Source organism: Glycine max, chromosome 8 (genome assembly GCF_000004515.6).
Source record: "Glycine max cultivar Williams 82 chromosome 8, Glycine_max_v4.0, whole genome shotgun sequence".
In the NCBI taxonomy this organism is placed as follows: domain Eukaryota; kingdom Viridiplantae; phylum Streptophyta; class Magnoliopsida; order Fabales; family Fabaceae; genus Glycine; species Glycine max.
The window spans coordinates 1364794-1391694 of record NC_038244.2 but is presented as its reverse complement, the minus strand read 5'-3'; the positions used below and the strand labels follow the sequence as shown (position 1 = coordinate 1391694).

The 26901-nt window shown below is 31.5% G+C and overlaps 1 protein-coding gene, 3 non-coding genes and 1 pseudogene across 4 annotated transcripts; all 5 read left to right on the top strand.

The window, feature by feature from the left end:
• The first annotated feature begins 5546 nt into the window (after positions 1-5546).
• On the top strand, positions 5547-5666 carry LOC113002502 (U5 spliceosomal RNA). Its single transcript, XR_003268057.1, has one exon. It is a non-coding gene; the product is annotated as a U5 spliceosomal RNA (small nuclear RNA).
• Positions 5667-7042: 1376 nt separating this feature from the next.
• LOC113002488 (U2 spliceosomal RNA) lies at positions 7043-7237 on the top strand. The gene has a single exon (XR_003268047.1). It is a non-coding gene; the product is annotated as a U2 spliceosomal RNA (small nuclear RNA).
• Positions 7238-8461: 1224 nt separating this feature from the next.
• Positions 8462-8578, top strand: LOC113002500 (U5 spliceosomal RNA). The gene has a single exon (XR_003268055.1). It is a non-coding gene; the product is annotated as a U5 spliceosomal RNA (small nuclear RNA).
• A 4102-nt stretch (positions 8579-12680) lies between these two features.
• On the top strand, positions 12681-12791 carry LOC113002503 (uncharacterized; annotated as a pseudogene).
• A 4244-nt stretch (positions 12792-17035) lies between these two features.
• Positions 17036-20606, top strand: LOC100795943 (uncharacterized). The gene is made up of 3 exons (XM_003532867.5): positions 17036-18159; positions 19488-20030; positions 20210-20606. The coding sequence occupies exons 1-3, from the start codon at positions 17293-17295 to the stop codon at positions 20309-20311; spliced, it is 1512 nt and encodes a 503-aa protein (XP_003532915.1). The 5' UTR covers positions 17036-17292; the 3' UTR covers positions 20312-20606.
• Positions 20607-26901: the final 6295 nt, after the last annotated feature.

Here is a 26901-nt window from a genome sequence, read left to right as displayed (position 1 = left end):
TTTAATTAATTAATTAAAATTCATGTTTAATTCTTTTTCTTGTTTGATTTAATTTTTAGTAATTTAATTTATTGTTTTTTACAACCTTTTTAATTATTTTTTTAATTAACTATTCATCTACTTAAGTACAAACAAAATTTACGTGAATTCAACACTCGGACTTCCATTTTAATTTTATCGAATTGATGCACTTGTCAATTCATCAACACTTTCCCACTTAAGTACAAACAAAATTCATGTTTAATTAAAATTCATGTTTAATTCTTTTATTTGAGTAGTTATGTATAGCTATCTCAATAATACAAACACTTCATTAATAACTCATTTTTTTTTATTTCTCCTCATGTCCCGCTGTATTAATTATCATATTTATATTTCTCTATTTCTATCTCTTGTTTTTCCCTCTACGTATGTATACTAGCAAGCATGAGAGTGTACGTATATATTTTTTTGGTATAATGAGACATGATATGTTATAATTACATTGGCAATTGAGAAAATAACGGCCAATAAAATATACCCTTTAACATATTTTTTCATATACTTTTTACTATTAATTAAAAATTATTAAAAGTTACACTAAATTACATCTAATAGTTAAAAATTTATTTCGAAGAGTATATTAAATAACGTGTTATTAATTTGCCCCTATGTTTAAAGAATAATATGTTTTTGTGATGATAAATGTATTGGTTGTACTATCAAGTGGCTCGGAGAAGTTGCTGATATGTGTAGAGGATCACATGTAATTAGATCACATTGCATAAAACTATTTTTTTAAGATCATAAATATTCCTCATATATTCCTAATTATGAGATAATTTTATTTGAGTTAAATAAAATTATTATAAAAATTAAGTTCTTTATCATTAGTCATTTAATATAATTATATAATCAGGACTCAATTAAAAATTATTTATAAAATTAAAATAATTTTACGATAATTAATCCGAAAACAATGATTGTTAATAGAAAAAGTGCAAATAATGTCATTTTGGGGGTGAATTGTCATTCATGAAGCAGGGTCAGGTGCTTGGGCTTAACTTGACGTTGTGGATGTGAGACATTAATGGTGTTAAATCGTGATAATGATCAGTGCCATTAACCTAATAAGCTTTAATAAAGAGAGTAGAAAGTGTGAAATAATCGTGGATTTTGCGGTGGATTTGTAACTATTGATGGTTTGTATTCCCTCGAAAGAAGAGAGTGCATATAAACATTAGAGTTCGGTTGGCAGGGATCTTGTAGGGCACATGAAAAACAACCAAGGGGTCAACCAAACGTGAAAAGTCTTTTTCATGGCAGCCTAGCTACAATGTTTTTGTCAACTATCACAATCAGCTTAGTCACTATGCCTACACCTCGTACTAATCATTTCCTCATTTCAACCTAGGTAAATCACCAACTAGGGCTTGAACATACAAAACACATTGATGAGGCAAGTTTAATGTAAATATGTTTATATATATCTTTAACAGTTTAACTAAATAGCAATTATTTTAAATATGATTTTTAAAATAATTAAGTATAATAAAAAACAAAGATATATATTACCATATGTGACAACGTATAATTGGATAGTAAAAAAAAATACACTATCCGTATATTATAACTAATTTAGTTTCCATTTGTTTTGTTCTGTTTTATTTATTTGGTTAGTTATGTGTGGTTCGCCAATAATGACAATTCACCCGCCACTTAACTTTGGAGACACGATCTAGGAATGTATTCATCCAAGCTTAACATCGTGTTTAGAAGGCTGGAAAATTTGGAGAGAAATAAAATAAAAATATTAATCTTTTTAATTTTATTGAAGAGAAGAAATATAAAAAATGATTTTTTTTTTGTGTAGTCTAGTTAAAAAAAATCTCTAAATTGGCGTGAAAGTTGGACAAAGAGTTTCTATTTTCCAATTTTGTCTTAGGTAATTTAAAAATTAAATATGTTTTATGAATAAAATCATTTAATGTTAAAATAATATAACAGAATGTATATACTTGTTTGGGATTAAACTCAATATTTTTAATTTGCCGTTAAAACTATGTTTTTTTTATACAATTTGTTCATTTGTATTAACCCTCTCTTTTATTCATCTAAATATAATAGAAGGAAACTTCTTTGGTTTTTTCTTATTTCTATCCATCTAATTAACATATATTTTACAATTTATTTTTCTTTTATTTTTGCACAAATTAAATTTAATCGTTTTTAGTCGGATCCAATCATGTATCATTCTAAGCTTAGCTCGCAAAAGTCAATACAAACTAGACTTTCATTAAGCTCAAATTTCATTTTAGAAGTTGAAATTGAATATATATTTTTTGACTTAACCCATTATAGCCCAGGACTTGGATTGAATCCTCTGCATGTCTAATGAAATGCAGGGCACAAGCTTTGAATTTTTAGCCTAAATTAAATTTGGATTTTTTAAACCCATTCGATCATGATCTAAATGCTTAAGATTCAAAAGTTCATAAAAAACTTATATATTTTTGTTCTTTTTTCTCTCACTCCATATCCTCTTATCACAACTTTATGTCAAGAGTGTGACATCTTTCTAATGAACTTGTTAAAAAAATTGTAAGATTGATAACAAATTTAATTTTTAAAACTAGAAATAGAAGGAGAAACTAATTTAAGTTTAATTTTGTAAAATTTAAAAACTTTAAACAATAAACTACACCGAACAAGATTTTAAGGCTTTGTTAACTTTTAACTCAGGAATGATTTTATGTAACTAAAGATTAAAAAAATATATGTAAAAAGAAATACTTGTAACATAAAACTACAATATTTTTTTTGTAACATAATTAATTTTCACTATTGATTAGTTAAATCGGTCCTAAGAAATGATGTTAACAAATCTGGTAAAATTATAAGTTTGCCAGCAATCAAGAATTATTAGATTTTTTAGTAAAGCTCAAAACTAAAGTAAAAATGTTTAGCAAAACAACTTCATATCTATACAACATTTTATTTGCAACCACATTTTCGAAATTCTAAATTTGTTTAAATACCATCATTAATCAATGCAAATATAAATGGCAAAGTGGTCCTGCCGTCCTAAACTAGTGATGGTCTTGGGACAGTTTAATTGTGTTGGAAAGGTTCTTGTTGCTTGGCAATGATGAACCTCCAATTAAGAGATGAGATGGAGTACCTAGAAAAGCAAAACAAATTAACCTCTTTAAATATGAATTAGGATGTGAAGCTCTTTCCTTAAAAAAATTGATGTGAAGCTCTTCAATGAATATCTGGCTAGCTAGCTGGCTGTAAAATGTATTACTATCTGCATTCCTTTTATTTATCTACTTTTAAAAGATAATTTTGTTTTCAGTACTATTTATTTGTCTTTTTAAATTAATCTTCAAACAATATTAATTGATATTTTACCAACAAACATTCAATGCTTCTTTGACCAGATTTCCCCAGATAATTATACTCAGCAAGCTGCTCCTATTACGTCCTTTAGTGCTCCAACATAATTTTCCATGATGATTGGCATTACATAAACCTTAATAATTACATTTTTTTTGTTCTGTATTTATATTTTCTTATTTCTATTGCCACGAACGGAAACTGCAATATTAATGAGTGTTTGCTTAATTATATTATTCTGTGCTCCACATGCATGGAACTGGAATATATTATATATATATATATATATATATATATATATATATATATATATATATATATATCATAAAAGGAATTCTGAGATATGATTGATCGCGTGTGCACATATATATAACTGGATTAAAATCGTATGTGTGGAACAGTGGAAGTGTGGAAACATACAATAGCTAGGAATTTCATAATTAAATTACTGTGTGTTGATAATATCTTCCTTTTTGAAGAAAAAAAGTTTGATTGTACGTGCAGCTTTATGAGAGATCCAACACTTTCTTTGATAATAATTTGTATTTAAGAATCAAATGAACTATTTAGACATGAACATAGCACCTGTTAAAAGTACACTCAAGAATGTAATGATTTTATTCTAGTTTTCTTTCTGTGACAGATATCTCCCACCAAACACTACAATTTTTTTACCTGTAAGCTGGACCATGAAATGATGACAAAAGAGACAGAAAAAACTAATGGAGTGTCTCATATTCTCTCAGCTCTCCTACCTGGTTAGTTTCATTAGTCTGATTTGCCAATGTATGACAACTTTGACTAACGTGGAGATATTTTTACACTATTACACTATTTAATTAGTTTTTAATTAAAAATTATCCCAATTTTTTAATTAAAAATTATTAAATGATATAAAAATAGATGAAACTTAGTATTTCCTGAAGTTAGCATTTAAATTTTGATTTAAATATATATTGTAACAATATTTTCAGTTTTCTAGTTTTTATAAAAAATATTTATTTATGTTGTCCACATTTCAAGTTCACAAGACACTTGTGTCAGGTGTGAGGTACATGGAGGCAAAATAAAATAAAATGTACCTGCAAATTTTTTACCTACAAAGAAACAAGCTTAATTCTTTACCCGCTAATGCTATAGCAGTGCATCTGTATATAGTATAGCAGTACGTGCATTATTCTCATCTCCCATGAAAATGATGAAAACGATAAAGCAAAGCATACACCTTGTATTTGACATACTAACAAACATACAGGTTAGAAGAAAAGAACAATTGACTAATCTGATTACCAGGTACCAGCATTAAAAGAAATTAGAGTTTGTGTTCGGCCTTGTCGGTCATATTTGAATCCTTGCATCTGTTGTATTTAGTTAGGTTGAATAAGCTAATGTCCATTCAGTTATTGATGTATATCACTTAGCTTACATGATACTCATCTCTCCGATCGTATAAATATACATGTTCTATTGCTTAGTAGTTTGTATCATCATGATGTTCAATCAGTTAACACAATGGTTTTCTATGCACACTCCTTTTCTTTACAGTGAATTTTATGATGCGTGACCACATCAAGTTGGCATGACAGTAGATTGGTAATTAGAGAATAAGAAAGTGCGATGAAAAATCAACATTGATAAAATGCATGGATGAGGGAGGACACTGACAACCGTGTCTTGAGTCTTTTTTGAAAAAAAATGTAATTATATTAAATCCAAAATGATACAACAATAAACCGAGCATCTCACACCTAGAGAAAATCAAAAGTTTGTCTAATACAAGAAGACTTATATCAAGATGTTAAAACAAATGCAATGTTTGTCTATACATAAGAAACTTAATTTTACTAATAATCTCTATTACAGAAAATTGATAATCTTCAAAAATCAGTTTGTTCCTAGACAGTCAGATGCATTAGACTGTAATTGTTATAGCCAGACAATGTAATTTTTATAAACATCTGATGTGAATCTGTCCCTAATTAAAAAATGCACTATAAAAAAGTGAAACGCCTACTACCTTGAGTCTTGAAAGGACGAGGGGTACCGAGAGAATGTTAAGTGTCTAGGTGCCTACATTTTTTAGCAAAAGCCCATATCGAGTGGTATACTTAAAACAAGTAAATTGCTGACACTACAAAATGAGAGGGCCGTCGTATCTCTAATCCACGGAGCCGTGTGTTGAAAACAAAGCGAACTATTCTTTCGCCTTTTACTAAAGAATACCGTGTTTTCTTCACTTAAAGCGGCATATGGCCAATTTTTACAAGAGTTTTTCCTATATGGAAAACTCTGCGATTTCAGTTAAAGTTTGTTGCTGAATAACAATGTTTTTAATTTGGGCTCCAAGTCTTTCTGAATAAAGGGTATTTTTAATTTGTTTCTCTATTCCTTTTTCCATCTTTAACTTAATTTTTTATGCAATTTTTATTTTTGATATTTAGATCAATGACTTGTTTTCGTTGTACAGATCTGTTAAAAAGTTTCATAGGAAATAGGTGCTACTTAGGGTGTGAATGAAGAAATCTTGTGGATTTTTAGGAAGAAAACATATATGAAATTAACGTCTAATCATTGAATGTTTGAAAACCCGTGAAGAATGAGCACTTTTTTTTTAATGTTACTGTGGTGCTACCAGAAGTTTCTGATTCAAGGAAGAATAGAGTCCGGTGTCATAACCACCATCTTGTTAATTTCACAAATTTATCTCTCCTCAACGGAAGAATGACAAGATAATTCTCTTGGTGGATTCCTTCTCTTCCCAGCCCTCTACATTTTGATCCTTCTTCGTGTACGAGATTAATTGAGTGCACTGATTAATTCATTCGTACACTGAAGCATCTCTTATTATTTTATATAACGTAATCCTTCTAACAAACAAAGAAAATGAGGTTCTCTATCCTCAAATGTTTATTTTATTCTGATTTAATTTTGCAATGGTCAAAATTTTTGCAAACATGAGTCAGCTCAGCAGAAGGGGCATGAATTCCAACTTCCAAACATTCAACAAAAGATATAATGAACACCAACATCTCAATTTGAAAAAATTGACAAACATTCAACAAGATAGCACTACAAGTATGAGTATAATAGCTGCATGCTCAATCAAGTTAATGGATTTTTACAGAATATTGTCCAGCATAATTCTTTCAAAATGTAGTTGTACAGGAGGTTCCATTTTTTAGTTAGTAAATTTGGATTCAGATGGTCCAAAAAATTTTCCCTGGAAAACTTGAAGATTCAAAACAACTATGATTTTACGGACCCTGTCACAAATGAGAAATAAGTTTCTGGTCTTTGCAGGAGTGGCTTTGTTCCTGTCTACTATGCAGAACTAGAATATACCAGTCTCAAGACTCAATATGCTGTGATGTTGTCCCTTTTCATTCAGACTCATCTGTCAAAATTATCAGTATTATGCATTAATCGACAAGCTTAAAGCAAGTAGCTATCGTGACTTCGTTAATTGTGGCTGAAGGCATCAATTATCCATAGTTAGAACAAAGATTTGTTAGACATGGATAGTTGCTGGTCGACCAAACAAATACTGTCCTAAGGACTACAAAACAAGAAGACCTTCAGTGTAACGAAGTCCCACATTGCGCAAGAGAAATAACAAGCACTGAAGACTGAAGTATAAAAACAACATTATTTCATTGAACAAATCATACCTTTCTCGGCCTTTTGGCTAAGATCAAGTGTAGTATCTGTTCTTATCAGTTTAATATCTGATATGTGGACCATTGGTTCACACGATATTAAATTAATTTTTTGAGGGGAGGGTCCACCACAGTAGCTTGCTACTGGGGCTTTCATGCGTCGCCCATGTGTTGCACTACTGCACGGGCCTGGTGTACCCCATCAAACCAGTTTCTAAATTTTAACTAGTTTTTATGAATGTCATTGTTCCAGAAATCAGGAAACAGCTCCTTGCACTAAGCTCAGATGCTTAATTTTAACCTTAGATTGGTTTTAATTGGTTGCTGTGAGCTTAACCTAATTCTAAACAAAACCTATAATTGTCTCAATTTGTTACTTCGAAGTTCTAGTCGATAGTCGATAGGTTAAAGCTATTTGGATAGACAATGTGCTATTATTAGTAATAACTGTCTCAATGGTGGCTTATACGTATGGTTGCACAAAAGGGAGATTTTAGGAATTTTATAATTTCTAATTAATTAATATTATATTATAAAATTTATATTAATTATTTATATTTTTTATGGGTTTAAATGTGTGGAAATCAATTTTAATCTATTAGGTGATAATGAGAATAAAACGATAATTCTATTAAGACTAATATCTAGATTCTGTTGTGTTTTTCTTGATAATTTAAAGTAATGTATTCCTGATAACTATTGATCTTTTATAAATATTTCCGGGAATTCCAACAAGACCCAATGTTTTTAGTTCCATTGTTTCGGTAATTTTCAGAGCCTCATCAACCCAACTCTTCGACAAAAATACTAGCCAGTTGAAGGCATAACTATTTTTTTCTTTATGTATACTGTATCCATACACATCTATTTTTTTCATTTTTTCTTTTGTCACTTCTGCTAAATTAATAGCAAAAGAATAGACAGAGAGAAGAAGATTAGACAAAATGCTTTTACAATGATAACTCTCTTTGTTGTTTTGAGTCTTTGGTCATAGCAAAGAGGTAGCTTTGATCCATAGTTTCTAAACATTTTACAGAATTCCTATTATTAACACTCCAAGATCAGAGCGCTGTAAGAGCAATAAACTTAAAAGAAACGAGCATAGAAGCTGGTTATCCCAAGCCCTGAAGACTCTACAGAGTGATAATAGCACACAAAGAACTCTCAGAGCAGAAGAAGATTTGTAATAGAAAAAATAAAAAGTGAGATGGAAATTCAAGTATTCACAATAGTAGATGAGGGAGGACCTGAGAGCAGTATCTTCAATCTTGATTGGATGAGGGGCAGCACAGATGATTGGAGACTGGAGAGTGTTAAACGTGTGGTGTCTACATTTTATTACCGAAAGCCCACATAGAATGGTATACTAAGAGCAAGTAAACTATCTATGCTATATAATTAAGGGTAATTGGTTATGCTTACCACGGAGCTGTGTGATAGAAACAAAGCGAACTATTCTTTCGCCTTTTACTAAAGAATACCGTGTTTCTGTCACCTAAAGCAGCATACGCTTATTTTTGAAAGGGTCTTTCTAATAGGAAGATCCTGCAATTACAGTCTTATGTTTCAGTTTTTTTGAAGTTTTTCTTGCTATTTTGTTATTGTTATTAGACCATTCTATTTTCTTTTATTTCCTGCTGTTTGACATGCCTTCCCATTAAAGTATAATTAAGTCCGTTATCATAAAACAACCATATAAACTTGCTAGAAAGTAAGGAATACAAAATTAGAAGAAAAGAAGGAAGCTAAAGTTACTACGAAAATAGTGATAAGTGTGTGCTACTAAGGCAGTGTATTAAAGCGAACTCCCTTTTATATACATTGGTGGATTTTAAAAAATAAAACTATTTGCGTGTAACAATTTTATCTTAAGTTTACTTATTTATTAGTGCATGTCATCCTTTATATATATAGGTTGGATTAAATTATTTTCGAAAGCTGTATATAGGAAACCAAGAAGGGGGAAAAGCATGGAGCCATGTGTATAATAATAATAACAACAATAGAAGTTACAGGAGGAAGGAGAAAAACTAAATGATACAATATACAAACAAGAAAATCCTTAAGCATTAATCAGCCCTGCTTCAAGCTAAGTGACTATTTTTGTCTTGGAAAATGCAGGCCACCAGCTGACGAGGCTTGACAAATTACATTGGTGATGCAATGAAAGGCACTTGCCACTATCTTGGACTTAATCTGCCCTCTTTTTGGAAGTGACTTTGTGACTCCTTGGGACCTGTCCCTGTTGGCAACTTCTGCAGCTGGAGCATGTCGGACACGGTCATTCATTGTGTCTGAAGATGCTTTGTTAGCAGGTAGTGTGTTTTTAAGATGAGGATGAGGAAGAGTGTAAGGTCTAGGAGTTTATATAGATCCCGAATTATCTTATTAGAAAATTATAATATGCTTGGAGAAATTATTGTATAGCTTCAAATATAGAAATGTTTTCAACCCTCAACCCCTCCCATTTGAATTAGGAAAATGCTCATTAGTACGAATTCTAAGCTGTAATCCCATGCCTTTGATTTCTGTCAAAGGTTTTGTTTTTAAATCTTCAATTTAAATTCAATGGATAAGATTTTAACATTTGTTTTAGTATAGTATTCGTGCAACTGATTTTCCTACTCTATAGCTGTCTGAATTAACACGTGCAAGTGGTATTTGAGGCTGACTTTTAAACCTTGGTGTTAGTTTCCGGTAATGTGATTAGGTCATTAATTTTTTCCTTTTTCTTAATTTTGTTTGCATTTCTTAATACCAGTTGCAGTCAGTGGGGCTAAAGTATCAACTTGTGCATACAAATATTCATATATATACACGCACGGTTGAGAGCCTGATAAGGATCAATATATATAATAAACACGTGATAGAGGATAATTTTGCTGGCATGGAATCTGCTGCGCTATCCACAGTAGTGGTAAATCCCCTATATCAACAATAATATTTATGCATCTAAACAATACTCTCACTAGATGTATATGCACCTAATGAGTATAGGGGGCGGGGGGTAATTACAATTCCTGCAGTAAATTATGAACTTAAAGTTTCTGAGTGCTGCTGATTGTCTGGTCAATGAAGATGAAACAAGGTTGTTACTTGTCTCGTGTGTGCCTAGACATATGTTGGACAATCAGAATTTATTTGCCAAACAAAAAATGATTCATGGACACCCTCTCATCTATTTGACACCTAATGAGAGAAAGAGAAAAAAGAATACAAAATTGTAGGTATATCAGGTGATATGATATGATAGAAAAATAGAAAAAAAAAAGGTGTTAATGAGATGTTTGAAGTAAAGAGTGATTCATATATCTCAAACATAATTTTCAGAAAACAGATAGATGATTGAGTCTATATATATTATAGATGATAGACCATGCTATATATGCAATAAAGTAATACTAGAACTAGCTAACTCTATTTGAAGTTTGAACCCATGAAAACCATTAAACCAGAAACCAGCTCACCCTGTATTCCTATGATGGTTAAAACCACTGATCCACCGGGTTTTGTTGTCATACTTAATCCAATTCTAATTTTTTTTATTTGACCAATCAGATTCGGAAATATAGTTCCAATGAATATTCTTGGTTAATTTGGTCAAGAAACAATGTGCTACTACTAGTTACAAAGTAATTATTTTGTCAATTTCACACGGGTATCAGAAACAAGTTGGATCCATTGTTTTCATCACACTGAGGTTATCCCTCTTTCAATTGTTTATCCACTTGCCTTTATATGAAAGCTGAAAAACAATCAAAACTAAACCAAGTTATATATCTCTCTGTCGCTTATTAATTAGTCAAATTAAACCATAGACCGTACTGTTTTCTTGGAGAGCTTAACCTAACACTGCACCAACTTGAACTATTTTTTATATAGGATCGGCTAACTGGTTAAAGAATACTTAATAACATCCTCTATGTAAAAATGACAGCCATTGTATTGATATCAATCAATGTTCTTGGTCATTGGAGTAGACAAACGATATGCGACTATCCACTAGTTGCAAGTAACTATTTTCGCTCTTCAATTTTAAAATGAGCACATGAAAGAAGTTAAATCAGTTCAATAAGTCACACTGTGCAAACGATTCTCTCCATAATAGGAGCCGTAGGCTGCCAAATAAATATTTTACATAATTCAAACTTACTTATTTGTGGATCTGTGTATATTGTCTAAATTTCAAGTTCAAAAGACACTTGTTTGAGGTGTTAGGTATATGGAGGCTAAGTAAAATGTAGTATGTTTGAATTAGGCTAATTAAATTATAATGATCCTATCATGGGAAGTGATCAATCTAATTGTTGGTCATACTCTAATATGCGTTGTTTATTGGAAGGAACCCATGGAAGGTTGGGTAATACAGATGGATCTGTCAAAGGTCCATCAGGAGAAGCAAGATGTGGGGGTCTCCTTAGAGATGAAACTGGTTTCCCCAAGAATATATAGCAGAGATGTGGGGTGTTTATGAAGGTCTTTCCATGGCTGTGGTTAGGGGTGTGCAAAAACTAGTTTGGTAAAAAAATCGAATTAAATTAGTTTCGAACTGTTTTAACTGATTCGATTTTATATTCAAATAGTTGAACGGGTTTGAAAACCGATTCAAAACTGAATTGGTTTCAAAATTTTGGTTTTAAAATGAATTAGTTTTAAAATGTTTCTAGGAGCCCAACAAGTTCGGAATTGATTTTTAAACTGCTTTTTAAAAGAAAAAAAATTAAGGTAAAAATCAGTTCGATTAATCGAGTCGATTTTATAGAAACAATTTGGTTAACTGAATTGATTTTATCAAGCAATACACTTCTTTTTTCTTGAACTAATTCAAATAAAAACCACTTCAAATTAGGTTTGGTTACAATCTGGTTTGGTCCAAACTCATTTTTTCGCACACCCCTAGCTGTGGTTCAAAGTATTCTAAATCCTGTAATTCAAGGGATTAGGAAGTTGATAAGTGGAAATTGGCAGGTCAAAATTCATCATATCTATTGAGAAGGGAATTCGTGTGTTGATGCTCTTGTTAGACTTGCTTGTGATAATTTTGCGTTGCATGAGCAGCCTCTGTCTACTTTTAAGTCTTTTGATGAATAAAAGAAATGGTTTCAAACTTAAGCGCTTCTTCATGAAATATGCGTACCAGTGCACTACCATAGTGATGAGTAAAATGAAGTTTCTATTGCAGCAGCTCGGCTTAAATCAGACTTAAATTAAGGGGGGGAAAAAAGAGTAGAGACGAAGTGGATTGGGCAAAATGCTTTACACTTCATTCTATTGTATAACTCATGTTTACTGTTCTTCATTAATTGAGATTTTTCACTGAGCAACAATTAGCTCTTTCCTTTCAACAAAAAAAAATAGGTCTTTCCTTTTTTGGGTCTTTGGTCATAACAAGGACTTTGACTCCATAGCATCAGAAAATTAACAACCTTAAAAGAAATAAACATAACATAAACTAGTTATTCCAGGCCCCAAAGACTTTACAGAGTGATAATTGCCTGCAAAAACTCTGGGAACAGTATTCTATTGGATGAGGGGTAGCACACATTATCGAAGAGTGTTAAGTGTGCGGCTGTGTATATTTCCCATCAAGCCCACATTGAGTGTTATACTAATAGCAAGTGAAATGCCTATACTAAGAGCACGGACCCGTGGGTTAGAAACAGAGCCAACTATTCTTTCGCCTTTTACTAAAGAATGCCGTGTTACTGTCACTCAAATTATTTTTAGTTTAATAATGATTTGATGATGTTATGTCAAAGTTATGGTTCTTGCAAAGACCTACCTTTTGTCCATTGTGACTAAATATTTAACAGAATTTTCAGGCATTACTTTAAGTTATAACTTAATTGTGGTTATGCTGATTGATTGTACACTGTTATCTATTATCTATTTACATAGCCAGATTATGTATAATCTCTGTCTGCAAACTAATTTAGGGAATAAAAATAATTGTTACTTTCTTCGATATCATGCTATGCCATTATGCTAGCTTAGGTGTAGCATCCAGGTTATGTAGAAGTAGAAGAATCAGGCCAGAGAAATGGCTTGAATCAAGCAAGAGAACAATGCCGAAACTTCAATCTTAGGCATTTCTTCAAGATATCTGCATAGCAGCACACTGATGAGTAAAATGAAGATTTTTATGCAATAGCTAGACAAGTACGGTCAAAACTAAAGTAATTCAGAAAAGCAAAGCCATAAAAGTGATAAAACAAAAAAGTAGGCACTAGATACTAGAAATACAAGGTTGGACAAAATGCTTTTATGGTTCATTCTAATTATATAACCTATATTTACTCCTTTGTCTTTAGTTGAGATTTTTCTGTCCAACAAGTAGCTTTTTTGTTGTTTTTCATATAGTCTCTAACACTGCAAGATCAAGAGCAACCACCTTAATTAAAAGAAATCAACCTAGTTTACAAGCTAGATATCCCAAGCCTTAAAAGACTTTACAGAGTAGTAATAGCACACAAAACACGCAAGAACAATAGTTTCATAACAAAAAAGATAAAGTATTCATAATCCATGACTGAGGAAGAATGTGACAGCAGTTTCTCGGATCTTGCGGGATAGTGTCAAGCTTGCGGGTGTCTACACTTCTGACTAAAGTCCACATTGAGAAGTATAACTAGAACAAGTAACTGTTTATGCTATAAAATGAAAGGTTTGTAATTGTATAAATCACAGAGCCGTGTGATAAACACAGCGAAATATTCTTTCGCCTTTTACTAATTAAAGATGGATGATGATTTTTTATTTGTAATTTAACATATACAAGGATGATATGAAGTAGTTGAATGAAGTATCAGTGTGATTAACGATAATGGCCTAAGAATACCTTTATTCCAGTCAATGAGCTAGGCCATTTGGGATACACAAACAATGTGCTATTACTAGTATCAGACGTTGCATCTGTTATTTTCATGAAACAACTTTCATCCCTCTGATTTATTATTCACAATACAGTCCTTAATTGAAAATTATCCACTTTATTTGTTGTTATTTAACAAATAGTTTCATAATTCGAATCCTCTAACGTAAACTATATAAGATACATTTCTAATAATATAATTTCTGAATATCTTATTACCAAAATTTATCATCATTCCCTGAGACATTAGGCGGTGGGAAGTACCTAAGGAAACCTTAAACAAAAATTAAAACTAGATAAAACAAATATAGGATTTTTTTAACAGAAAAAACAAATACAGAACTTGGTAATTCATCAAAAATAGAATTTGACAAAGCATGTTTAAGATGATCCAATCCAGTTTCACCAGGAGGCTTTTGCCTCAGCTGTAGGAGAAAATAATTCCTTTTTATTTTAAAGAAAAATGCATGGCGTTTGGAATTAAGATGCATAGATATTTCTATGCTACTTAGACATTTTGAGAGGAAAAAATATAGATATAGTGATATGATTAGAAGAGAGAGATAGAAAAAAAAATAAGAATGTCAACTAGATGTATATGATATATGAGTGTTAAAAAATTGGTACTGTTGTGTTTGATTGGCTTTATTATGTGAAGCACAAACTGAGTATACGTTTGGGTTACCGTTCAGTTGAACTTAATCCATGTTTTTTTGTTTCCAAGGATATTGTTACTTCTTCATTTTGTGCATTGGAACACGCAAACGGACATTTGGTGCCTCCCAAATGGCCATCCAAGCACGGCAATTGCTTTGCTAATGTACATATAAAATTATCTAATAAATTTTATAAAAATTAATTTTGATCTAATAATTAATTTATTTATATATAATTTTTTTTAATAAAATTTAAGATTTTATTTAAAATTTATATATGTAAAAAAATATATTATTAGATTAAAATTATTCATAATAAAAATAATATTTAAATAATGTATTTTGATTTTATTATAATATAATTATACATTACTAATAATTATCGCAAAATTTATTATGTAAATTTATATATATATTAAAAAATTTAATATTATATATAGTAATATTAATTAATTTATAATATAATTAACCTATAATTAATCAGAGTATCGTATTAATAATTTAAAAGTCAGTTCAAAATCCTAATCATTAATTTGTAAAACATTTTAAACAAATTATAATCCGTAAGTTTACTCCTAAGAATTATAAATTCATAAACTTACTCATACGAATCTATATTAATGTTACAGAAACACAATATTAAAATTGTCCATCTTCTATCGGCTATATCAACAATTTGATAGTTAATTACAACAATTACCTCCCAGCACGCTCTTAATCTTCTGTAGCTCATACCTGCCCATCAGCATAAAGGCCCAACTTCATAACATATTCCTTTAAAAGAAATACTAATAATACATTATTTAATACTCTTCTTGGATCATAAGGGTCTCATTAAATATGTAAGTTTTATAGTTTCTCATTTATTGAATTTATTCTCAAACTAAAATACACACATAAATTTTAAATAATAAAAAATATTGCTGACACTCTTCTTCCTTCGGAACACGGATCTTCCCATCCCTGAAAATAAATTTAAAAAAACAAAAAGATACTAAATAGACCGAAATGGAAACAACAGGATCAGTCAAGTTTGAACATTGAACAGAACAAAGTCGACCGAAAAAAATAACAAAAAGCAAGCTACCGTTTCCAAAATGTTTTCCATATTTCGGTGTTGTACTTCTCTAAAATGATTTCATTAATTTGCTAAAATTGAAAAAGGTACGGATGGGGCTATTGAATATTTATTGAATACAATTAGAATGCATTTTTTTATACTACCGTCTAATTACAATCAACAGATAAATTTATTGAATTTTACAATAATTTTAAAAGTCATTTCTTAAAAGACTTCTAATTAATTTATAGCATAAAAATCTTAACACTAATAATTAGTTAATACATACACACACAAGTGTCCAGAAAAAAAGTAAAATTTCTTATTTGGCTAACATTTCATAATGCCTTGCTTACCATCCGGTTGGGAGCTTGTTAAAAATTAATCATAATTATTCCCATCAAAGATGTAGGGACCCCAATTAAGTAAAAATTATTCATTGTCTGAGATGGTGCCCTTATGTTTTTCGAATTTGGGAAGCACTGGTGTTTGCTGAAGTTACTCAATTCATGAGTATTGATGATTTTTAAGACTAGATAATTTATTTTCCTGATCTTAAAACGATCACGGTTTATTGCTACTTTGTGGGTTATGCGAATGTGACTGCACAGGTGTATAATGTCCGAATTTAATTTACAGTGTTGACGAAGTGGAAATTTAAAGAAATATAACATGAATTTAACTCGGAACTTTCTATTAGCCAACTACAAACTAAACAATATTATCTTAGGAAAACGTCGTCTTATTAGGTGAGAATCTTAGGCATCGTCCTAGGAAAGCATCTTCCAGTGTAGACTTAAAGCATAAGATAATCGATCATAATATCATTATACTTGGTTGAGCACTATATTAGCAATTATATTCAAGTGTATATTATTATAAGTTTAAAAGAAGGATACTTTTAAAATTGATTAAGTTGTGTTTTTTACCAGCAAATAAAATATACATAAACAAGGGCATAAGAGATACCCAAAGCATTACGAAAGTCTTGTTTCTGATTGGCAATAGTCCTGTATACATGGTTACAGCGTATTTGATTAAAAACAACAATCTAGGGGCATTTTTACTGTGATTAAAAACAAATTTCATCACTTACTTTCTATTATATCTTTTGTTATAATCCAGTATCGATATTGAGACCTGGTTTCTTAATGTGTTTACACATTATTAGTTGATGTACATCAACTTAAGTAAAGAGTAAAGACTTTTTCCATTTTATAGAAAGAGACAAAGTGAATGAGAAAGACAACTTTCCCCAGTAATCTTTCTCTGTTCCTAAAACAAAAAGAGAGTTTAAGAAATTAATTGATTGTATTTATAATTTATTGATCAGAAAAATATTGAATACTCAATGGATTTTTTCAATATATATATATATATTATAAACAATTTATAAGTAATCATATCATAGCTGCAAATCTGCAACACTGCGAGGGATATAAAAATAAAAATATTGGTCAGTCAATTTCGAAGAAGTAAAAACCAGCATTTAATAAGACGATTATTATTTGGCCCACAGTATGTTAGCCTATGATATGATGGCACCTGTTTGGTTCAGAAACCAAACAATCCATTCTCATAGTACTGAAACTATAGAGTCTATTGGAGGGGTGTGTGAATTTGAAGGTCAATTTTGGGCTTTTTAGGCCTGCATTTCTCATTCCTTCCAAAATGGGTGAGAAAGAGTCAGAGAAGCTGCTATTTTGGGAACATATGAGAACTCCCATTGCACCACAGCACCCAACATTACCAAAACTTCTTGTCCTTCTCATCCTCTTCGTCTCCCTCACCTACCTCGTCTACACGCTCAAGCTTGTCTCCACCTCACGCGCCTGCAAAGACGCCCCATTCTCCAAAACCATCATCGCCGTCAATGCCACCGCCTCCGCCGCCGCAGTTCTCCGACGAGGCTCCCGCGAGACTAATCCCGAGGACCGGACGGACCTCCGCCATTTGGTGTTCGGAATCGCGGCGTCGGCCAAGCTATGGGACCAGAGGAAGAGCTACATCAAGCTCTGGTACAGAGCGAGGGACATGCGCGGCGTGGTGTGGCTCGACGAGAAGGTGAAATCGGAGGAAAACAACAGCGACACGCTCCCGCCGGTGAGAATCTCCGGCGACACGGCGAGGTTCAAGTACACGAACAGGCAAGGGCACCGGTCTGCGATTAGGATCTCGCGGATCGTGTCGGAGACGCTGCGGCTGGGGATGAAGGACGTGCGGTGGTTCGTGATGGGAGACGACGACACCGTTTTCGTCACCGAAAACCTAATTCGCGTTTTGAGAAAATACGATCACAATGAGTTGTATTACATAGGGAGCTTGTCGGAGAGTCACTTGCAGAACATTTTCTTCTCTTACAACATGGCCTATGGCGGAGGAGGTTTTGCAATTAGTTATCCTCTGGCGAAGGCTCTTCAGAAAATGCAGGACCGTTGCATTCAGCGTTACCCGGCTCTCTATGGTTCTGATGATAGAATGCAAGCGTGTATGGCCGAACTCGGTGTTCCACTCACCAAGGAAATCGGTTTTCACCAGGTCCCGCTCTTTCTTACTGTTAATCATTATTACTACTATCATTTCGCTTTCTCATTTCTGTTTTATTTTTCATTAATCTTACTTTTCTTTTTTAATGCTTGGTGGAGCGCGTTTGGTTGGTTCTTAACGAATTGCTATTTATAATTATGGTTTAAATAAAAACTTTGCGCGTCACCAGAATTGCTGAATCTGGTTTTACCTGGGCCCCGTGTAAAGAGAGAAGTGCTGTCGCTGTCGGTGTCGGTGTCGGATCCAATCGCATTAATTAGATTTTTTTTTTTTATCTTTATGTTTCCTTGGCGGAATTCGACCCCTGCATTCAATTTCTGGTTTGTGCTATTTAATTGTCTGCGTTGGCCTGCGGTTGTTTAATTTACACCTCCCAATAAATTCTTTTATTCGGCTGATATGGAGTATTGTATTCACATTTTTTTTTTTTGAGAAATAAAACTGTGCTTTTTATAAATAATTTAAATTATAATTATAATTAGTTTACAAACAAATGGAGAGCTTGCTGAATTAGGCGCACTTCATAATTACGACTGGGGCCATTAAGGGTGCAAGAATTAAGAAAATTAAAAGGACAAGATTAAGGATTTCAAAATTTGACATTACTAAAATATAATTTTAGAAATTATTACTAACAACTTATGTATGTACTACTACTAGTGTAAAGCAATAAAAAGCATGTTTAAGTCATTTGGTTTAGAGGGTTGGTGGTGGGTGGTGGAAAACCATGGTGCTTCTGTCGTTTTGGTTTATAAAATTTGACTTTATGCTGCAGCGTTATGATTGGTAGAGCTCCATGTGGAGTAGAATGTTAGGCATTGCAGATTTTGACTATAAGCAATCTAAGTCTTGAGTTGTTGTCACAGTTGTGGAGGCAATTAGGCTACGTGGTAAAAGCTTTTTGTCCTAACTTCAGATTGTACTTTGAAGAGCAGAGACAATTGCTATAAATTGTCATCGGTTACTCCTCCTTTATCTTCCTATGTGATTCTATTATTCTAATGGGTTTTGTTAACGAGTAACATAAGGGCAGTTATTGAGAAATAAAACAGTTATTACTATGTAGTATTAAATAATTCCAATTCTAATTGATCCAAAAATGAGAACATTAAATATTTCTTAAAATTTTCAAAATATCGAATACTTTGACCATTAATAAAAAAAAACTCCAGTAGCATTTCATTTTGTTGAACAGAAACAGAGCAGCAAAGTCATGAAAATTCCTAGTTATAGACAAAGGAATAGGAATGTAGTCTTGCAAGTGAATGCATTCCATTCTGATAACTTGTATACTGACTGCCCCTGATTTATTGGAACAGTATGATGTGTATGGAAACCTGTTCGGCCTTCTTGCGTCTCATCCCGTGACTCCATTGGTGTCACTGCACCACCTCGATGTGGTTGAGCCTATCTTCCCCAACGTGACTCAAGTAGAAGCCCTTCAACGGCTCACTATACCAATGAAGCTTGACTCAGCAGGACTCATGCAGCAATCCATATGCTACGACAAATCAAAGAGCTGGACCGTTTCTGTTTCGTGGGGTTTTGCTGTTGAGATATTTCGCGGCGTGTTTTCACCACGTGAGATGGAAATGCCTTCAAGAACATTCTTGAATTGGTATAGAAGAGCTGATTACACTGCATATGCATTCAACACACGTCCAGTTAGCCGAAATCCATGCCAGAAGCCTTTTGTGTTTTACTTCTCAAAGGCTAAATACAATTCTACAATGCAACAAATAGTGAGTGAATATGAAAGGCACCGCGTCCCTCATCCTGATTGCAGGTGGAAGATGGCTAATCCTGCTGCTTTTGACAAAGTGGAGGTATACAAGAAGCCAGATCCGCATCTATGGGACAGAGTAAGTTCTTCTGAGTTTCCTTAGGTTAAAAATTATACTGGCAACACGTGAAGGTCATTAGAAATTCTATACTTTCCTACTAACCTATTTTGAGTATTTGAAGTTGAATGTTTTAACTTACAAAATTTACCGTTTTGTTAGCACTGGCATGGGAAATTGATTTGGGTTTCTTTTGATAGGCTCCGAGGAGAAACTGTTGCAGAGTGAGGAAGTCAAAGGAGAAAGGGACCATGGTGATAGATGTGGATATGTGTAGGGATGGTGAGGTAAGCGAAACATAAAGGTGATATTAATGTTACTAATAAATTACATGTCTCGTGGAGTTTCTTAAAAAGCATATTTCTTTATTTATTGGGTAGCCCACTCTGAGAAATTTTTGTAAATTTTCCCCGGGTTTCACTGAAAAGGGTTGAGAGAGTTGGGGGAAAGGTCCATGTATAAAGAGATTTGTCATTTAAACTAAAATGTAGAGGGGATGGGCGTTGGGAGAAGGATAATTTGTAATTTACGTGCTATTAAAGAGAATTTTTAGATGCGTGATTAATGCGCCACTCTACTATTTTCTCAGGTTTTAATTATGCTTTCTTCTCGCAAAGGAAATACCTATTTTTTCGGACTTGCCAATTTTATAACTAATCTGTTATTACTTACTAAGTAGATTAGTTGTTTATTACACACGTGACTAAGATTGGAATTTGGAGTTTTAATTTTACTTTTTAATAATAAAAAATACAAAAATAAGTTCAAAATCTTATGCAATTGATTAATGAATTTTGTCTTGATTTTTTTCTCTCTCTCTCATAGATCTCTATTCACGAGAATCCGATTCTGTAATAGTACTACACTGAATACGGATTACTAAAATAAGATGCTATCGGATCTACTTTGTCTTGCCTTCCACACTACGGTGTGTTGTGTTGTCTTCTATAATACAGCTGTTGAGTCACAGATGAATCAAAATCATGTATTATCAACGAGTTGGAATCTTTCAGATATTAAAAGCCTGTTTATATAGTATAATTAATTTTGTTAGAATTAAATTTAAATTATAGAATGTAATTAAAATGTGTACTAAAATTAGTTATAATAATAATTTTTTTTATTGAAAGTCGAAACATGTGTTTAACTGAGTATATAATTAAGACGTGTATTAATTTTTTTATTTTTTATTATAACATGTATTTTTAATTAAAAAGAATGGAGATGATATATATAATGGTATAGTTCGTGCTCTAATTAATTTGTTTATCGATTCCCATCTTCACTACACCTTTCCTCTTCTTGCCCACTGTAAGAGATATTCTTCTGTGAATTTCAATTGTCGATTCTCTTCAAATCCATAGCCCGGCGTTAAAGAATAATAAGAAGCAAAGTGATCAATTCAAGACTTTTAGCACTTATGCCCCTTTGTATACAAATTAATTAATTTGTATGCGTGCTATAAGTTTTATATATATAATATTACAAAAACGGTAAATTTAAGTGTTATATACATAAAATATATAATACTAAAGTAATATAAATATTGGGGTTTGATTTAGTTTTAAAAACACTAATCTTAAATCAAACAAAACCGATTAGTTTGAGAAAAAAATTATTCAAATAAATAAAAAAAATTGATTTAATTTGGTTTTTGATTTTATTTTGAACCGATTTGAATTTGAACACCCCTAATTAAGGGGTAAATTTGGGATATTGAAATTATAGGGGTACAATTTAAAATTCGTGGGATGAAAGAAGCACTTTAATGTTATAAACCATCATCATCCAAAGTTGGAAGCACTTTGCAGACTATTGTATCCTGCATCCTCATTATTTCATCATGCGCCTTCCATTACATATGGAAAACTCATTTTGAAATATAAATTTATATTTCAGAATAAGCTTTTCGAAATGCAATGATGTCTGATGCAATAGTGAGTGTAGGAAATAAATGTCCATTTGACCTATCATTAAGCCATTACTGCCGGAGTACATGGTCTTCAAGGTTGGCCCTAGGCCTAGTCCGCATAGAAGACGACCCATGACTCCAGGTTAAGGGGGAGGGAGGGTGCTTAATTTTTTTTAAGAAAACTATATAGTTGCGAAGTAATTTAAGTTTTTGTTTATATTATTTTTTATAAATAGATTAAAATTAGTGTCTTATTTAATGAATCTTATTATTCAAATTAAAATATGACGTGTCATTATAAATATCACTTACTTAGTTGTTAGTATTTTTTTCTTTATGTTAAATAATTTTTCAAATAATTGTGACATATCAACATGCTTATGAATATGATAATCAATTTACATTTTTACCTTTTTTCACAAGATAATATAGACAAACACAAACTCAAATTATAAAGGAATTAAAACAAAAAGTTAGTACATAAAAAAAATCAAAATATATGTAAACTTTAATATAAAATGATGATATTTTATGACATAGGGATAAAACTATGATATTTTCTTCTAGGGGACAGATAGAAAAATTAAATTAAATTATAAATTTAAAATTAATATATTAAATTTAATTAATAACTAAAAAAGTGATAATAATTGACCACAAATATGAAAACTAAAATTCTATAAATTAAACAAAAAATACACGACTGTGATGCTGCAGCAAGAAAAAGATATTTAGTTTTTAAAACTTATGATAGCAACTCAAAGGATAGAAAATATTTATTATATTTGGATATCATGTTTAAATTTTTAAAATTATAATTAAATCTCAAAATTTATTAAAACAAAATTTAATTTTTAAGTTGAGAATAATAAGAATAAAAAATACATTAAAACTTGTTACTCCAATATTCACAAGAGAACTTTTTATCTCAAATTCAAGACATGTAACCATATTACATATTACAATATATAAAATAATATTTATGATACATACATACATATATATATATATATATATATATATATATATATATATATATATATTATTTTATAATAATAGTTATACTAAGATAATTAATAATAAAAATGTATTATAGTAAATTTTACACTCTTTTGCCGGTGTTATAAACAACACAATGACAAAATTTTACTATATAACAATTTAAGCGTTTGTCTCATAGGATTTTTTTTTTTCACTTTTATAATAAATACTTTAAAAATTATACTAACAATAACAATATTTTGCAATCGAAAAATCGTATAAACCTTTCACACTAAAAATGTATAATCATTAAAATCTTATTTGACAGATAAAACGCAACATTTTTCAAGCAAATAAAGCACATCGTTAACCCAAACCATCAAACATTTTGGCAATTACAAAATATAGGGAACACTCGCTGATACTATCATATTCATTCATGCATCGTGAGTCATTGGCAGATTTTACATTTTTTCCACTGCTTAACTATTTTTGCTACCTTAATACGTAACCACAGTTGAGCATTATCGTGCTAATATATAATATACAACTAGTTGTTCTTATAAAAGAATATTAATTGTTAATTGGATAGACCCAACACCCAAGCGTGGAGATACGTATATCAGATTCCCGAATAATTCGTGTAGCGTGATTCTCATGAAGTGATCAGTTTCCGGAACAGTTATTTCAAATATACACGAATTTTTTATCTCACGTACCTTATGAATTTGAAATCAATGTCATTCTCCCTCTCTCACTCTTTTCTCTAGCTGCATGACATATGTTTCATTTTGTCTATTTTATAAATATCTATATAGAATATTTGAGTAATAACATGCAGATGTGAACACGTCAGCCTAGAATTATATATAGAAGTGGATCACAAAAAGGCTGAATTACAGTTTATCCCATTCAACTATATGTATATTGAGCTAGACTTTCTTTTTGTTTAGAAAGATACAATTTACCCTGCAAAATTTATTGATGTTTTTAAAACCCATTAAAGTGTTTGGATGAAGTAATTAATTTTGAAAGGATATTTTTTTAGAGCATCTAACATTTTTTTTTATCTCCAAATAATAACTTGTTTGGATGATTGAGTTAAAAACTTTTACAAATCATACAGTCACTACAAGTTTACAACAAAACTTACGTTGAAGAATTACAAGTCTCGTATTCAGAAAATAGAGAAAATTAAGTGTAATTAAATAAGTTAAAAGTGTTTGAGACTGAGTATTTTTTAAGTAGACTGCGTATCTCGCATTCAGTTGCGGTGGAATAGAGATATTGTTGAAGTAGTCACGAAAGACAAAACTAGCTACTAGCAGATGAGTCATTCGCAACGGCTTAGGTCATGCAATGAACTAAATTCCCCATGACCATGTCACCTATAAATGTGGCTGAGGCTCTAATTCCACGATGTTGACACAACGAGACACGACTCAAAGAAACCCAATGTCGCAACTTGTATGAGTCAAATAGTTGTCATTTGAATTTGGGTAAGGTTAATTTTAGGTTCAAGAGTTAGACACATCTAATGTTTTTTTCGGTTTCGTATCTTTTTAAGGATGTATTTTGTTGAAATAAAATCAAGTTTTTCTGAACAAATTCAGCCTGTGTTATTAATTTGGCTACATCTAATACGTGAGAGAGATGCAAGAATATAAATGACTAAAAAGTTTTTCAAATAAGTTTATGAACTTTTCATTTTGTACAATCTTGTGTACCTGGTGTCAATGAGCGAAAGTTTTTGTAGGCATCAAATTCTGAATAATTTCACAACTTAGTTAACATCCAAACAAATTATTTTAGAAATGAAGGTGATTGAATTGATGTAATTTAATTTATATACATTTTCAATTTTTTCAAATACTGAAATTCTTCATTCAAACACGAGGGTCAATGTTTAAATGCTTGACAGGGAAATAATACTTTTGATCAATAACCACCCATGCTCGAATTTCTTACAAAACATTTGAATCGCATGTGGTTGCCACCAAGAAGAACAAACTATTTTGGATATATATGGTTATGTTGGAGAAAAAAAGACACAATTTTATCATATAAAGTCGCACCATAATTAATTGTAACTCTTAGGTAACCACGCCTTATTACTGAATAACAGAGGATGATCTAAATGTTAGACAAATTCGTCTACAAGCTCGTGAGTCCCATATTTATGCTATTATCTTCCAACCACCAAATTTCTTGTCCAAAATCAGAATCTCTTGGCAAATCTCAACCACTGCAGATTTTGATTGTATTTTTAATTGGATACAATTGCATCCTGAAAACATTCAAAGAAGTTTTCTTAGAAAGTTAATATAAAAATCAACCCAAAATGTGTAACCAATGTACCGAACGAGAGAGTCTTGATCTTTTAGAATGTGAAAAATATTATTTTCTAATTTTGACAAACAATATCGATATCAGAGAGAACAAAGCAAGGGTTGCCCTCTGCAGTAAATGAAAATAAGTGAGTGTCTGAGGGATCAATACGTCCTTCGATTCGGTCAAGCCAAGCGAAAGAAAGATTAATATCTGTGAACCGATGAAAGATTGAGATTGAAGTTATGAGAAATTTATACTTTACATAAACACCATTATATAGCACGTATTTTAACAGCATTTAACTTCAACTGGAAAGGGATTTAACTCTTTAAGGTTCATCGATAAATTTTACATGATAAATTGCATTGATAATTAAAGGAGGTAAAGCATATTTTGACCATATATTATATAAAATCAGTGAGGTATTTATGGTTGTGTGTGCTTCTTGCCTAAATTTATTGTCCTTAATTATGAATCCATTTCTTTTTAGCATTCACATTTTCTTCTCAAGCAAATCATCAATGGATATAGGGTCTATGAACTGAAGCAACAAGAATATGTTTTGTTTTGTTTTTTTAATAGGGAAAATAATATTATTGAAAATCAACATGAGCATGAGACATGCATGCCCAAGCTGATAAAGAGAATAAACCGAATACAAGAGATATGTAGCATTCTGTCCTGCAATTACAGAGTAAAACAAGAACCATGACATATCCCCACCCACAAAATTCTTCCCACAAAACCATGTAATTATACATGCCACTGGCCCACCCCCTGCAATCCAAAGCCATGGGAATTGAATATGTTATATAATCCTATAATGTATCGATACAATTAACCTAAAGAATAGATAATATAACGGTACACTATTAAATATTAAATAAATGCTGCACTCATTAATGTTTCAATGATTGGATGACTAATGAGGAGTTAATTAGTTCTTGTAGAGAACATTAATTTCCCACAAAGTAGCAAATCGTTATTCAAATTTTCAGCATATGAGACAGTCACATTTAGGTCGTGTTTACATTAATTTTTAAAATAAACACATAATAAAAGAAGAAGATAAAAAGCAAGATTAGTTAACTTTTTTATAAATTAAAATCAACTTCTACATGATACTAACTCATAAGAAAATTAGAAGAGAGAATTTCTATGAAAGTTGAATTGAATTAATTAATAATAATTTATGAAAAAAATAATTTATTTTACCTTTCCTAGCCATAAATATTTATTGAAAAATTTACTCTAATCAGCATATTTCGACAAGCATTACAAAGCTATTTGACATGAAAAATCACATCCGAGTAGAAGTATGTACTTATAAATTTTGCATCTTAGAAATAGGGTCTTATATTAGCATGGAACAGGATTACATTGGTTAGACGTTCGTATAATACTTTTATTCTCAATATAAGTATATTAATGAATATTATATATATCTGTCTGTGTGTGTGTGTGTGTGTGTGTGTGTGTGTGTGTGTGTGTGTGTGTGTGTGTGTGTGTGTGTGTGTGTGTGTGTGTGTGTGTGTGTGTGTGTGTGTGTGTGTGTGTGTGTGTGTGTGTGTGTGTGTGTGTGTGTGTGTGTGTGTGTGTGTGTGTGTGTGTGTGTGTGTGTGTGTGTGTGTGTGTGTGTGTGTGTGTGTGTGTGTGTGTGTGTGTGTG

Excerpts from the sequence above, each read along its gene's own strand:
- LOC100795943 (XM_003532867.5), top strand. The coding sequence starts at position 17,293 with ATGGGTGAGAAAGAGTCAGAGAAGCTGCTATTTTGGGAACATATGAGA. Across the intron at positions 18,160-19,487 it reads AGGAAATCGGTTTTCACCAG|TATGATGTGTATGGAAACCT; the intron begins GTCCCGCTCTTT and ends TTATTGGAACAG. Across the intron at positions 20,031-20,209 it reads ATCCGCATCTATGGGACAGA|GCTCCGAGGAGAAACTGTTG; the intron begins GTAAGTTCTTCT and ends TTCTTTTGATAG.